Raw genomic sequence first — 16,523 nt, 5'->3', positions numbered from 1 at the left:
ATTACAAAACGAAATCTATTGACAACACAACTCGCTAGCAGATGGCGCTAATTAGGCCCACAGGACTTCATAAGCATTCAGTTTGGTGAAGAGTGAATACTTTACAGTCAAAAATTCATACTTCTAACTTGAAATGTGCAAAATAGCACGTTTTTGAATAAAATAATTTATAGCAGAGAGTAATCTATACAGATCGATCATTTGCCGTACGAACGAAGTGCAAAGGAATATCGTTTATCGGTTTTCTAAAGAATTCTAGTCCAAGGAATAGACTGAAATGTAAATTTAATTAAATTTATTTTATATATGATACGAAAACGCTACTTGAAGGGAGCATAACTTGACAATCGATGAAAAAACTACTCAATGAGAGTACAAAACGAGTTTCAAAATTGTTTCTCATCTCATCTCAGTTTTTATAAAATATTATATACTGCACATTTAAATCTTCTTCCATATATGTATTATGATGATTATGATAAGCTGTTTTCATGTCATACATGTTTATAGCGGTTTCAAATGCCTGCTCACGATCTATATTTTTCAATTTTGTCTCACTTGATACAAGAACGCTGAAGTACCAAAGTAAAATTCCAAACAATATTCGTCTAAAATAATGAAAATTGATTTGCATATTTATTTTAAGTGTCGCCATGGAACCCCATTGTTTATCTTCGATGCTTGTATTGTTTACAAAAGCAAATTCCAAAGGATGCAAATATGCAGCCGTATATTTATCGCTTCGATGGCCTTATAAACTTCTACAACAATTTATTAACTCCACAAATGGAGCCAAGTCAAAAATCAAAAGGCACACAGAGTGGAGTATTTATATTACTTCAGGCGCCACATAATGAGTCACACCAAACGAAGAATTTGCATACAAATTGTTTACATACATATATGTATGTATGTATCTGCCATAAATTATAGTCACTTTTGATAGAAATATGTACAAATGTATGCACATCAGTGCTCTTTGCAACCACTTATCTAAATAGAGATAATACTTTCGGCATAAGTATCTTTGTATGTAGTTGAAAGTGCGTTGAGGTACATGCACCCGCCAAACGACGCGTCTAACCGCCATCAATTAAAGATGATTACGCGCTCGAAATAAGGTTATAATTGCGGACAAAAGTATTTGAAAATAATGCCTTCAGTATTCAAACACATGCATATATAAATCCATTACATACTCATTTGAGAGTAATTGAATATTTATGACAAAAAAAAATAAAATAAATTTGAAATTTGCTGATGCCAACAATTCAAATATAATTTTTTTTGTCTTTACGTTACTGCTGACTTTGCCATTTTTGGCAACAAAATTCAAATTCACTTTCGTTCAATTAACTCAGTGTGACTTTTTCACATGCAATTGCCTACATACAGTTATACAATTATGTAATTTTTTTTGTGCGTTTGTAAGCGCGACTTGTATGGTGTTGATTTTGTGTTTATTCAGATATTTATTTTCCTTTTTTTCAATTCCTCTATTTGCCACAGTTGTAGTTGGTAACCATAGCAAATATGGTTATGCGGATTATTTGCCGACAAGTCGCTCGTAGTACAGCGTTGAGTTTCATATAGGAAAAAAGGAGAATAACAAATTTGGTTAGCGACAACTGCTATGTATCTACATATATACATACATATGTGATATATGTTATATGTTACTATACCTTTTTCCCCCCACTTTAAAAAGTATTGCAATGCAATTAGTGTCACTTTATGTTGATTATTTATATCTACTGTAGTTGATTCACACACAAATTTATCAATTTTGTTTTTCTTAAGCGCTTGACAAAAATTGATGGCTTCGGAGCAGTTAATCTGCTAATTAAGGTAATGAAATATCACTGGCATTTTGCCAAAGACGTGGCTGCAAAGTTGTTGAGAGCGGCTTCTTTAAACCGAATTCCACTGAAGTGCATTAAAAAATAAACTTGAAATATTAAACACAGATTTACATATAAAATGAGCTGAAAACAGCTTAGATTTGCATAATAATAATTCATTATATATATTCTTTGTATTATAGAATTTGAAATATTTATAAAAAATAGTAGAACTTGGGATAATATGGACAATATTAGAGGTCTATATGTTTATTCTCCGCCTAGTTGCAATATATACAGATTTTAAAATCAATTGAATTTCCCTTCACAATTTAACAGTTATTATTAATTCTTAACAAAAATTGAAAATTATTCATTTAGAAAAATAAAATTTTAATTAAATTGGCACAATATAGTACTACATATTTTCAAGTTATACTTTTCTCAAGTCGTAGATTATATTTTTTAAAAATTGAAAATTATAATTTTGTTTAAAAAAATATTGTTTCAGTTCTAAACGCTGTATTTCCTCAGTTCTGTCACTGCTAAGCAACCACATTTGTGAAATACAATTTATATTCAACCCCAACTTGAGCTCTACGTTGTCTTAAGCTAGTAATATATAATAGATTTGACTTCATTTATCATCAAAGTACAACGCACTATAGGTTTTATGTTATCGTAAACAAATTATTCGTTATTCTTTATGCTATATTCTTATCAAAATTACATTGTACTGCGAGCGCAGAAATAATAGAGAAAGTATAATGCGATAAAAACAATGAACAAACATCTTTGTAAGCATTCAAATAAATTGTAAACACTTGTGGGTTGCACAGTTGGCGGTAGAGTTTTTTTGTAATTTGTTTTTTAATGCATAAAAGAGTTTATAATCCTATGCACACAATAGTACAATAGCCTTTTAAGGCGCGATAAGTAGCCGGTTGGAAGAACGCAAGTCTTATATAAAGGGTATAAAAAATAACGATAAACAGAAGTTGTAATTAACCTTTGTGTTGAACTATAACTGTGAAAATTTGAAGAGCTAAACACTATATAATAAAAATAAATAATATTGAAAATTAACCTTGTTATTATCTGGTAAATGAAAGATTCTACAAATATATGAAGCTGGGTTCAATATTTTTATTGTAATATAAAACTTGGTATCACGGTTCATCATTTAAAGGAGAGCAATACGAAGGTATGATTACAAATTTTAGAAAAAGTACCGTGTGAACTTTATTTATACTTCCTTCCTATACAATAATCCGTGATCGGAATATTATTCTTTTGTAATATATATATATTTTTAAATTAAATTTAAATACCATATGTACTACCCTGTATTGATTTTTTACTTGACTGGTGTTTTCATTAATTTTATTCAAAACACGTAATGGTAGTAGTTACAACAATAAATCTCTTCAGTGCGGCTTGACGAGCAAATAACTGATAGCTTATATATTTTTTATATGTTTGTTGCAAGCGCTATATTAATTGTTTATTTGCAAAATGATTGACAAATTGTTATTGCCAATTGAAGCATTGTAGAGCGAAAAATTCCATAGAAACTGATTTGCGCTCAATTGAAGACACATACATACATATGTACAACATAGTTGGTATTTCATAGAAACGTTTCCTCATTGTTGGAAAGGGCAGTGGCCGCTGCAATGAACCTCGCTAGTTTATTTGCATCCAAGTTACAACGCTACGTTCCCACTGCCTTGGCATTTTGTAATCATTCAACATGCGCGTAACATAGCACAGCCATTCTAGGTGGTGCCACTAAGTGTATGAAGATATGTGTGCATGTATGCTAGCCATTGAAGTGTGTATTTATGCATTACTATTACCTTGTATAAACATTTATTCACATGTGGACACATTGTAGTCAGTCAATTAATGTGTTTGCTAGCATTTTAATTTGCAATTACTGAGGCGCGAGCGCATTTTTAAATACAGCCGTCTGCTATCATCATCAGCACACCACCGCCACCTTTACAACTGTGCCGGTTAGCTATCAACACTGTGGCTTTATTGCATTATATGTACTTTTAATTGCATTTGACTGCATTAAAATAAAAAAGGATAATATAAAAAACGGAATTTATGCATCAATGCGTTTATTCACCTCGCAAGGCCCGCGGTACTACTGCAACGGTTCCCTGAGGCGTACCGCCACTACCAACACAACCGCCGTTGGCTGCCGTGTTGCAGCATACAGCACTTTCACTTTCTTCTCACTTTTCTTTGCTCAGTCCCGGTCCTATGGCGCGCTCTTTTGTGCTTTGGGCAATGGCTGAGTAGAAGCAGCACTGCATTCTGACGCGCCGTCGGCCACATCGTTAGAATGAATGTGTAAATAAACGCTTGACATGACGTGTACAAGTGCCTATAATTATACTCTTTTGTTGCCAAAACAATCACACAAACGCGAACGCACACACCACACATACGCTACATCTTATATGCCGTTGCCTTGCAACCTCGAAATCCTCACGGCCTTACAACCTCCATGGCCTCCAACGGCATTTCATTTCTTCCGCTACTGCAACCGCATGGCAATGAAACTCTTCTAAATTATATGCTGAGAAGATGTCTGAAGTGACTTTCATGCACGCTGACTTCAGTGTTGGTGGAGACAGTGGTGGTCTTTAAGGAGTGCAGTAGCTGCGTTGTTGTTGTTGCCGCCGTGCAGTGAAGTGTAATGCAAAAATAAACACTCGAGGAATTCATGCAACGCAATTTGTTTTTGATCATGTAGGAGTATTTCGCTTAGCAAGTTGTTTGTCTAATAAAATGCTTTGAATAATGGGTGGGAAAAATATACCCACTTTTGTTAGATTGTGATAAGTACGCATGTACATAAAATTTACATAAAAGAAGCGTTTTTATTTTCGTATACACTAGGGCTATCCATAGCGTTGAGATTTTAATTTCTTTATCAAACAAATTTGTATTTTTATTTCTATAATTATATATATCAGTGAATACTGTTAAAATAATTGATTACAAATATCACAAGGAAAAAATAGAAAATGTTATATAGAATATATCAAAACTTCTTCAGCATTATTTTAAAAGAAAACTAAATTATCGTAGTTTTAATACTCAATTTACAAATTTATTTATGTAAATATAATTTTGTTTTAATATTTTAAGGTGATATACTGAATATAGTATGCCATATCTAAATGCAGTTCATTAGATATTATTATTTGATTTTATAAATGTATTGCATTTCCCTTTATCAAAGAGGTCTGAAATCAGATTTCTTAAAGTCTTACGGATTTACCGCAGTAAGAACTTATTCACTTCCCAGAATATTTTTATTTTTTTAACTATCATACCTTGGTAACCTTATACTCTTAGCAATCTTCAAAAGGCGGAAAAAAGAATTTTTTTACTTCTGCTTAAGACTCACAATAATAATTTCTTACCACGTATTCCGAAGGTAAATTGCTGTTGAAATATATTAAACAAAAGCTGAAGACTTACCTAGAAATAGAGAGAAGAAAACAATATGATTAGAATAAAAAAAATAATCAATTCAATAAAATCATAGCAAATGATAAAAGCGCATTAGAAGAAAGAAAATACAGATTTATATTTAAAGCTGCTTCCAAATCCGTGACGCGTAGGAAGATCAAACCAGTGGAGACTGAACCGCAGGATAATAGGAAATTACTCATTTATAAGTAATATAAATGAACAATGAAAATGCTTTTTCAACCACTTTAAGGTCTTATCATCTGTTCATGTGGAAGCAGTAACAGATTTAGCCAGTTGATTTCAATAAAAGAGAAGTTTTGAGTACACAGTGGAAGTTGTTAAACTATTGGATATTATATCTTATTATATGTTCGTTTCGCCACTCTCCAAATATGAGTGGATCTATACCATTCGTATAATTTTTAATTTTATACTCATCATATATTAAAATATTGTATTTCAAATTCATAATTTTTGTGGTTGTCAAATTTATAAAGGATATCTACATCAATTACATGGCACTTGAAGCGGGTAATCGGTAACGTCAAACCGACATTAAAGTGCAGGTGTAAACAATTCTTTATTTTTGATTCTTATATATGTAAGTAAATACAATAGTAAATATGTAAATAGTAATGGTACTGAGCATGAGTAATCATTTGAAAATGTAAAGTAATGTGCAAAGGCAAGGAATGTATGTATGTCAATATCTACTACGCTATACTAGTTGGTTCGAGAAGCCCAACAAGGCGAAAATAGGTACAAAGTCACAATTGTGACAAAATCAATACGCCAAGCGATCAGCTGAACCGCTGAGTAATTTGCAGCATAACCTTACAACGACTTCGTCGTAAGTGCAGTAAACTGAACTACTCAGTACTGAGTACCTAAATACTGAAGATGAAGTAAAAAGGTTATGCATATTGACTAAATGACTAAGCAGCTAACTTTTTGTAACCCATTACCTTGGCTGTCAAGCTCAATGTGGATATGTTTGTACGTATTCCTCAAACAAGCAGACTTCAGTCCGCTCATCAAACTTTTCTTTTCAAAAGTTGGTACTTTTTATTTTACCTTGGACTTTTATGCCATTTTAAAGTGTATTTCAAGGCGATTTGCGCACAGGGTCTTGCTACCGCTCACATTATTTTGAACGACAAATGTGTGGTTGTTGTGATTTTAGTGGCTTTTTTGCTTGCCTTTTGGTATAATGGTTGGGATACATCGGTACTGTGTGTAGGCGTCGATGTTAATATGAAAATTAAATGCCCTTAACCAGCAAAGCTTACTATTAAAATTAGTTATTGTAAAGGAAATTAAAGAAACTCTTTTTTCCGGTATATTTTATAATCCAAGCAGTTGATACAAAGCGTTCATTCCAAAACGAAAAACTTTAGCAATTTTAAAGAAGTTGTGTTAGTGTGTTTTTTGGATTCGAATCTTACAATTTATTCGTTTTGGATACGATCATTTCTGAATCCGTCCTACCGATTTGTATTAGATTGCACAGTTGTATTTGCACCTTGGGAGATAGAACAATTTGCGATTCGATAAAAACAATTGCAATTAGTGTCCTTGTTTTAACTAACTACAGTCACAAACAAGAAACGAGCAGTAATCACACTTGCAATTTGCAAAAAAAAAAAAAACGACAAATAAATGAAGATAACAAAAAAGTTGGAAAATAACGTATAAATAATTATGCAATTGTTGTGCATTTTCACATTTCCAGCGGTGACCAACATCACACAAAGTGTTTGTCCATTTGTTATTGGCACGAATCGAGTTCAGTGGCCCGACTGCCATGGCTTCAGAGCGGTCATTGTGTGTGTGTATGTATTAAATTTGAGGAAAATGATATATAATTATCTGTATGTATGTAAATAGTAATAGGCAAACAAAGTAAAGCGGCAAATAAAAATCAAAAATAAAATCGGCGGATCGCGTGCCACATATCACATGCCACAAAAACGTCATTATTGCCGTTGCACTAGTGCATATCAATACTATATGTATATGAATGTATACACACGCTGCAATATTAGTGTCTGGCATAAAGGTGTCGTTATGGTTGCGGCAGTTTATAGTACAGTAAATAACAGTATAAATTAATTGGAGGGAAATTTAGATTTTTTTAATATTTCAAAGCTAATATAAAAAAAATTTTTTTGGTTAAATTTGTTTTATATAATTTCGAAAATTGATCGAAACGCTAAACAATAATATATTAAAATCAATTTATTTATGCATTTTCCGCTTCATTTGCGAGTTTTCGATTAACAGTTGGATCTGTAAACTAGTTTATGTTATTATAAAACTAAAATTCAGTTAAGCAGGTAATACTGTATAAACATACAACGGTAATAAACAAATACTTACAGCTAATAGTTGGCCGAATTTTATTGGGAAAAAAACTGCCGACAATCAAGTTAATTTCATGTCGGAAGAACAAGTTTATAAACTATAACTACCATTTTTGGATATACTCGAGCTCCTTCAATCAACCCATTATTTTAAGATCATTTAAAAAACTTAATTATTTCCGACTAATATTAATATGAATAAACGTAAACTTCTCTCATCTGATCTGGAAGCTATTTCAACAACTAATGTATCTTGATGAATGAAAACTTTGAAATATAGAACAATCATTATCATTCGAGGCTAACATTTATTTTATACAAATCTCACGTACTGATCAGACTACCCTCGTAGCAATAGCAAAATCCAAAATCTGCAAATGCTTCTATAACTAGTGAAAAAAAATTAACAATCTATTCCAATCCCACCGATGAGTTATTTGTAGAATGACAACGGATTTATTGACAACTGTCAGGGAGTTACAAAAATGCAGTTCAGAACAGGCACTGCTGACAACTATCATTATTTTCAATACAAAGCAACATTTAGCATGCACATGCTGCCACTGACATATGCGCTTGCAGCCACATAAATACTCACGTACATACATACATACATACATACATAATCACCAAAGGGCGTGTCACGCACATGTAATTAAACAACAACAATAAGAACGCAACTGAAAATGCATTTATCCCGTGATTCTTCCACGAAACACAAGTTGCATTATCCTTACCCTCCTTCCATCGTGTAGTGACTTTATCATTCTCGAAAATCACCAAAACAATTAATGTCCCTTTTTTCACCATATCACAAACACACATTACGCAGCATATGAAAAAACATTAGTGCGATTTCAACTTGTTGTAAGCGGGATAACAAAACAAAAACAAAAGGCAAACAAGTATAATGCCAATATGATCGGCTGCGCGTTGGCATCATTATTTCATGCTCCGAAGTTGTAAAATGAAAGCAATTTTTGGCATGCGCGCCACGCTCACACGCAACACACAGTAAGGGCGTGGTGCTGAGTAGCGGTGACAGAATACACTAGAAAGGGAGAGAATCCGAGAATCCTCTGGAAAAAGTAGATTTTGCAAGTCTCCAGGGTATGTATTATATATACATGTATGACTGTTGGGGATTGTTCCTGAAGCGTTTTGTTGGCCACCCGCTGTTTCAAAATTGCAAAATTGTGTATATACATATGTATGTAAGTGAGTATATCGCATATATCAGAAAAAGGGAAGCAATGTTCAAATTGAAAAGGAAATTGGAATTGAAATTAAAATTGGAAAAAGGTTCGTGCCAAAATACATCATACATATGTATGCATGCAGTATTGGGAATTGCGTGTTGCATTTGCCCATTAACTCTTGCCTCCACATACTTAAATATATCAAGCTTTTGCGCCACCCAACATAAAGGAACTTTAATTTTATTGAAAATTGCATTACAAATTGTGAACAGTCCAGAACACCAGGTCAGTTATACTGCAAAGTAGCACTTAAAACGTCCAGCACACGATAATTAGACGGCATTCTTAACCACAATTTCAAAATTATTAACCACTTGGGAAAATAAGTTTTATAAAAATAAAAAATATTTGTATAAATTATTTGTTGATGTATGAAACATTATCAAAGCCACAATTTATGACTAGCTTGCAAAGCGGGAATGAATCACCATAAAATAACGACGCTTAGTTATGAATTTAAACATTGGTAAAATTTGGAAACAAAAAAGTTACCAGGGCATCGACTGGATTAAATACTTGGGCAACCATTGCATAAAGACATATTATCAAACAAATAAAATGTATATTTTTTCCTATTACATAGCCTAATTAAATTTAATAACTTTTGCTGCATACTACTTTTCAAGAGTCAATAAATGAGTACTTATTTCAACTCTTTTTCATTTCAACAAAGCAATGACTAATAAAAAAAGCGCAAAAATTACTTATCAAATGATCTTATCTGCTCAGCTGCTATTTGCCTAACTATTGAAAACTTTAGCAGCTCCCACTCTAACAGCTGCCTTGAATTTTGACAAACGCATTGCAAGCACTTGAGGAATAAAAATGACAGCAACAAATTGCTAAAATTATAACAAAACTTGCGGTAGTGAAATATGTACAAATGTATGTATGTAGGTATGCAAATATACATACATACAATAAACCAAACAACGGCAAAGGCAAAGGTAGAGACAGATATCAGCGCGGCAGGCAATGAGCAGCTGTGCCCACATGGCTGCAAATTTTTTCAACGCTGTTGCCACCTCCAGACACCGTCAGACATCAACCAACCAAACCAACCATTATCCAGCATCCGATGTATGTGTGTAGACACATACTGATATAAGTATAAAATCATTTTTGAAGGCTGAGGCTGTAAACGGCGTTCGCAACTCGCTTAGAATTTGCATTGTTTACCCACACACAATATGCATTTGCACTGTCATCTGTGCATGCAAACAGCCGTTCAATAACCCAAAACCAACAGTCAACCAGGCAGCAGTTGGCAGTCAGCGCACTCGCCAAATAGCCGCTAAAAAGGTGGCAAACAAACGTTTAGCACTTCGAGTCGATGCTGGAGTCAATGTCGCGCTGGCGTCTTAAGTGCATAAAAATGTTGGGATTACATATACACAGCCACATGTAAATGCTGCCGCCTATTTTAGGCTCTTTAAAAATTATTTGCTGACCACCAGTCATTCAAGAATTCAGCCATCCATTCATTCATTCATGCCTGCTGCTTACAGTTAGTTAGGTATTTATTTACTTAGGTGCTCAAAGTATTTAACACGAATTTAGGTACTACATATGTACATACATTCAAATGTATAGCGAACTGTGAATTTTCCAGTGAAAATAATAATTACCATATTACATTGTGGTATTCAAAAAGAAATAAAACGTATATAATTTAAAGTTATGGCCAAGTATTTAGTTTTATTACAAAGATATGGAATTGACATTAAATTTTAAAAATGATTTTGAGCAAGTGACCACCGGAAGTTCATTCTGAAATAGCAAACGAAACTGAGCTGAAATAACAGCTGTGTCAAAGACCAACTCCGACAAACTGTTGCCTCATTTAGAACCACACGTCTAAAAATAAATATTTTTTCCAATATGTATTTCTGTATTTATTGAATTTTTTTACTAAAAAAATCACACGTCGTTTCTGGAAGAAAAATTTGAACTCTTTCGGATACAGAGTTTCAAAAATAATTTTAAAAAATCTGGACTTGATTATAAAAAGAAAATTATCAAAGCAGCTTTTATACTCTATAACCTATAACTTTCACATTTTATAACCTATAACTTAAAAATATTTGCTTATTTTATTTTAAAGAACGACAGAGAGAGATATAGCAGGTTATATTTAGTCGATATATGAAGATTAAATTAGCGTTTCAAAGCATTAAAATATTGTATTGGCAGTGTATTTTTAGTGGAAACGCCTACTACTTGATGCGAGATAAATATTATCACATTTCAAAATATACAAATGTCAGATATGTATATATTTAAAATTATTCCGAGGAAAGTGATAACAGTAATTTTGATATTCAGCGGCTTTTTGGTTAAGTGTAAACCGATAGGCGTAATCAAAGTAGTAATTATTATAACATATTACAAATATAAATAAGAATATAAAATGCTGTGCAATTTTAATGTGACTAACATTATAACATAATCGAATACAAAAACTGCCACAAAACCACAAACTTAACAGATTAAACTTCATTTTTCATACTAAATTAGATTAAACATAAATTGTAACATACGGTGATCTCATCTCTTGAGAAATGCTGAGTATTTCATAATTATAAAATCTTAAAAATAATGTATCAGCGCTTCAAAAGGAAAGCAAGTTTTTCATTTAAAAATTAGATTCAGTCTCTTGTCAACGACTTAACTTAAGTGAAGAAGATAATTTATAATTATATTTTTTTATATTTCAATATATCACCCTTTTAAATTCACATTTGTACTTCTAACGAGCACATCAAAACCGATTTATAGAATATAAATATTATATAATTTATTGATAATACAGAACACAACGCTTAGTATTACGTCCGAATCGGGGAAAGGCCAAAGTAGTAAACTGCAATGCGATGCGATGCGCAATTGGTCTGCCACAACGCATATTTCATGATACCACATTATCATACGTCACCATCATGGGTGCATCGGTGACGTTAACATATTGCAACACACACAAAGTTCAAGTATATTCCAATACCAAGTGCGTTTATAGAATATGTAATGAGTTAAATAAGATGCCGCATGCGTAAATTTTTAATATAATTGTTGGTGCAATTTTCATAAAACAATGGCATGACCATTTGTAATTTTCCATGCACGCAGACATAGCATTTATACTAAGGCACCTTTTAAGTGCATGTTAAGGTTGGTAAGGAATTGCACGCGTGCATACGCTCACGCAATTCACGTGCAAGAAATATGCATTCGCTGCACAACAACAAAAAAATGTGCGTATGTTTGGTGGCTTGTGGTTGGGTGTGTTTTTCATTACTTATGCAATGTGCTTTCATTACTTTCTGCTACTTTATTGCATTCTAGAATTTTGTAAAGAATTTTTATTGCGTGTCAATAATATTTTTCTTGAAAAATAAATTCTTATGAATGTGAGCCACTCTCTTCATTTCTATGGTATGCATTTACTTCATTCTAAATTTTTTTATTTTTATTTTTCTATTTTCCAGACAATATTTTAATTTCTTTAACAGCTTAAAGTTCTCTTCTTTATTAAACTTCCAATTTCTTCTCGCTTTTCCTTCATTATGTTTAATTGTTATCAACGCATGCGGATCACTTCCTGGTATGAGTGGCTGCCATAAACGCTTTTTACTGCATTTTTAATTCTTACATAATAATTTTTCTGCATTTTGCTACATGGTTTACTGCAAAGTCAGCATTTATCATGCCGCAAAATTAATTTCAAACAATTTATGTTTATTTTACAGCTACCAGCATTTGCTTTCTTCATTATGACAACAGTACCTCGAATATTGCATATGTGCAATATAAAGGGTGTTTTTTTCAGATACATTGTGGTTTTCATGAAGAAATAAAACTTATATTATTCAATGTTGTGACCAAGAATTATTATAAAAATAATGGTTTGCTTGAGAGGCCCAATTTTCGATCCTAAGAAAGTCTGTTCATTATGAAATGGAATGAAACCAAACTGATTATAAATCAAGTAAAAACTGTCAAAAAGACCAACTCCGACAAAAGTATTGCCTCATGAAACCATCACGTCTAAAAACAACACCGGTTACATATTTTAATAAGACCAGCGACGCGTGATCCTTATCACGTGAAGAGTGTAGTTCATATTTTATAGAATGCCGCGAATAAGGGTTTTCTAGCGAAACTTTTTGCTCGTTTGCAAATTTATTGTATTTATTTTTACATTTTATTAAATGTATAAGTATATCTGTAGCGCTGCATTACTATTTGACGTTCGCTTGTGGTTTTAGTTTGATTTTATTATGTGTTTCATTTATATCAGTTATATAAATTTATATTGTATTAAAAAAATAGAAGTTATGAATCATTAGGCAAAAATTCCAGAAAATGTGTTTATTCTTTATCACTTATATTTTCTAAAACTTAAATATGCTACAAAAACTTCAACTCTGTGTTATCAATCTTCCCATTCGTCTGCCGCACTAAATACATATAACAGTAATTTCAAAATACAAGGTAAGACTTTTAAGTAACCAAAATTTGTTTAGCATTCCTAGTGATTTAAATTTTAAAATAAATAAAAATACTCTTAAAATACGCGACGAACCGTCAAACATTATTCATTTCCTTTTAATACGTGCATTTATGAATTCCCCGATAATTAATCAGGTGTACAAAGTCACATAAAGAAGAAAATATCGCCTCTTGCATAATAAATTTGAATATTTGTCTTAAAACCTAAAATTATGAGCGCTGCGTACAGACAGGGTAGCATAAAAAACAAAAATATATGCTGAACAAGTCAGTAATTATGTATCGACAGCATTGGATCACCAGACAATGAATATATGTTAGTGTAAACTACCCTTAAAATAGTAGACTATGCACATAATGCGCTTAATGAATTTTTTATGTACCAAAATATGCAGGAAAGAAGGTGACACATGTCGATACTTATTCATTTTTGGAAAAGGTATGGCTTCAGTAGTGTGTCTCATATAATTTTTTAGAAAACAAAAAATGGACAAATTGTTACTTTGAAACTCAAACTTAAATAGACATACTGACAAATATTCTTATACAAATTTGTGCATGCATTCTATGTTCATTTGTCCGGCAAAATGTCAATAGTAAGGTGATGTCAACTACCCTTTACTAGTTTGGTAGGTAGTTGGGTAGGAAGTGGAAAAGTAAGCTCGTTGCATGACTAACGTCTGGCAAATATGTATTTAGGTTATTAACCTCATTTGGTTCCAAAATCGAAAATTATAGCAAAGCTACACGCAAGTTGTGGGAATTTTCACAGCATTTTTTAGTCGAGCAATATCGATTTAAATTTTTTATATACTTTTTTCTTATAATATATATATTTTTTCGTTAATGTTACTAAACTATTAATTATATTTGAAACTTTAAAATTCAAATTTTATACGAAATATTTTTTTATATAACCATTAATAAACAATAAATAAAAAATTTTAATTTTACTTTCTTAATAAAAAATTCGTACTCAAGTTGACAATTCAATGATATTTACAGTATTGTATAAAACGTATGCAACTGTTGATGGCAGATCTTCACAATAAAAAAAAATAAATAATAAACTGTATTATTATTTTTGAACTATGATTTTATTGTCCCAAATCGATAAAATATCCACAAATTTTTGAGTAAAGCTGTCGATTGAATAGTCCATGGCCCGCAAGAGTTCTGGGACCGTTCCGTTATATTTAAAGTCGTCTCTCATGGTAAGAGATGAACAGTACTCCAGCTGACCGGCTAGTGTACAACGTGAGATGATGAATTTTTTTTCAATTATCTTACGTGAATAGCTCAAATAATGACAAATTATATTGACTAACTGGTAACCACATTTTATTTATTTTCATTTTATTGATACACTATTGAAATAACACACCCAATGTAGTAACGAAGTTCTAATTAGAATGGCGTTACAAGAAAAATTGTGAATTTATGAACGAGGACTTCGGTGTAAACATGCAGTCTAGTCATGCAAGTAAAGTAATTTTTAAGCAAATATATAGCATATCCTATTTCAGTAAATGTCCGCTAACAGGATATCCAGCGGAAGCATATGAAGCCTTATAAATCGATTAGAAGAATGCCACTTTAACAAAAAAAAACAAAGCGGAGCGACGAAATAACACATTATTTTACATTCAACTGAATATATACAATTTATCATGCACTCTTGCACTTATTTACCTGTCCACATTAGGTATGCATTCGAAAAGGGGAACTGCCACGCGACGCACATGCAAATCCTGTAAAGCCATTTTGGGTGAAAACGGTCGAAAATTGTATTAAAAAGGCGAAAATATAATCGAAAGCACCACCGTCGAGTTTTAAGTGCTTTTCGTTGGAAAAAACGTACAAAACTGTACGAGAAATTAACAAGACGGAAAGCAGTAATGAATTAATAGCCCAGCCCAGCACACCGGCAATCGTTGACGAGCCGAACCATTTTAGGGAAGTAACGATAAACACACAACAGCCGAGAGCAGCCGCATAAGTGAGTAGGAGCACAACGATGAGGGTCGCTGTGAGTTGGGAAGGTGGAACACATTTCGGTGCATAAACAGTGAGGCAATGATGCGTAAACGGGTAGGTAAAAGTAAATTTGAACGTATGACATGACAGCAACCGATCGACACAAGATGAGCTGTGGCAACCGTCCTTGACAATGATCGCGTTTTCGTTTCGTTTATGTAGGCATGTACGTACTACGCATTTTAGGAAAACGACATATTTGAAGAGTGAAAAGTGACTCACTTATTACACATCAGAAGCGAATTCAGCGAATTGATCGGATTTTCCACGCCAGTAAGCGCAAATGTACAAACATGTGTGCGTACGTCTGCAATATTTTTTCCCCGCATGACTCTCCCAAACTATAATGAAAATTTTAATAAATAAGTTATACTGACAACATATGTAATCTTAATTGCGGTCTTCAAGGAGTGTTTCCACAACAAACAAAGCCTATGCCGACTCTAATCGGCTGCAGAGAGGTTGGGCAAAAATACACTAAATAACTGCAACAACAACATAGATAGCATGCAATTATCTCACTCCAAAATTTATTTAATTTTGCATATGCACATACATACAGATATATGTATGTATGTACTTGCCACAAATGGAAATTCTGCAACTACGCAAATTAACAAAGCATGTCACTCAATCATGCGATCAATAAAGCGCAATCAAAATGAGAGAAAATATATAGTAACATTAACAATTTGCTTAGTAAAAAGTATAAAGAAAAATGTAAGAATTTGCCGCACATCTACTATCAATGAAAAACTCACACCCACTCGCATTTGAGGTTAAATTGCCGGCACGCTAACATCGTCCCTCCTGTTCCAAGTGGGAAAGGTCAAGAAGAGACTTTCGTTGCGCCATGGCACATGCTGAACGTAGTAACGTAATGTGCTAGTAGAAGCCTATTGCCTATTACCGCATTGTACGTAGTCCCCTTACTTCTTTGTGATTTTCTAACGTCCTTTGTGTGTACATGCAGTACAATATAATGTCAACAACAACACTTTACATTGATTTTTTGA

At 32.7% G+C, this 16,523-nt stretch overlaps 1 protein-coding gene across 8 annotated transcripts in view; it reads right to left on the bottom strand.

Moving 5' to 3' along the window:
• Nucleotides 1-16,523, bottom strand: part of Jupiter (microtubule-associated protein Jupiter) — a 144,563-nt gene that overhangs the window by 124,475 nt on the left and 3,565 nt on the right. The window contains exon 1 of one of the 8 annotated variants that reach the window (XM_054233258.1): nt 15,163-15,334. The exons of 2 other annotated variants lie outside the window; for them this stretch is intronic. In XM_054233258.1, coding sequence (XP_054089233.1) covers nt 15,163-15,233 — 71 coding nt within the window. In that variant the 5' untranslated portion in view covers nt 15,234-15,334. Of the gene's footprint in view, nt 1-15,162; nt 15,335-16,523 lie in introns of those variants that run through there. 5 more of the 8 variants (XM_054233278.1, XM_054233272.1, XM_054233286.1 and 2 more) reach the window with 5 other exon arrangements.

The sequence above is a fragment of the Zeugodacus cucurbitae genome, chromosome 2 (assembly GCF_028554725.1).
Source record: "Zeugodacus cucurbitae isolate PBARC_wt_2022May chromosome 2, idZeuCucr1.2, whole genome shotgun sequence".
Classification (NCBI taxonomy): domain Eukaryota; kingdom Metazoa; phylum Arthropoda; class Insecta; order Diptera; family Tephritidae; genus Zeugodacus; species Zeugodacus cucurbitae.
The sequence above is the reverse complement of the archived record's forward strand: the minus strand, read 5'-3'. Positions and strand labels throughout refer to the sequence as shown.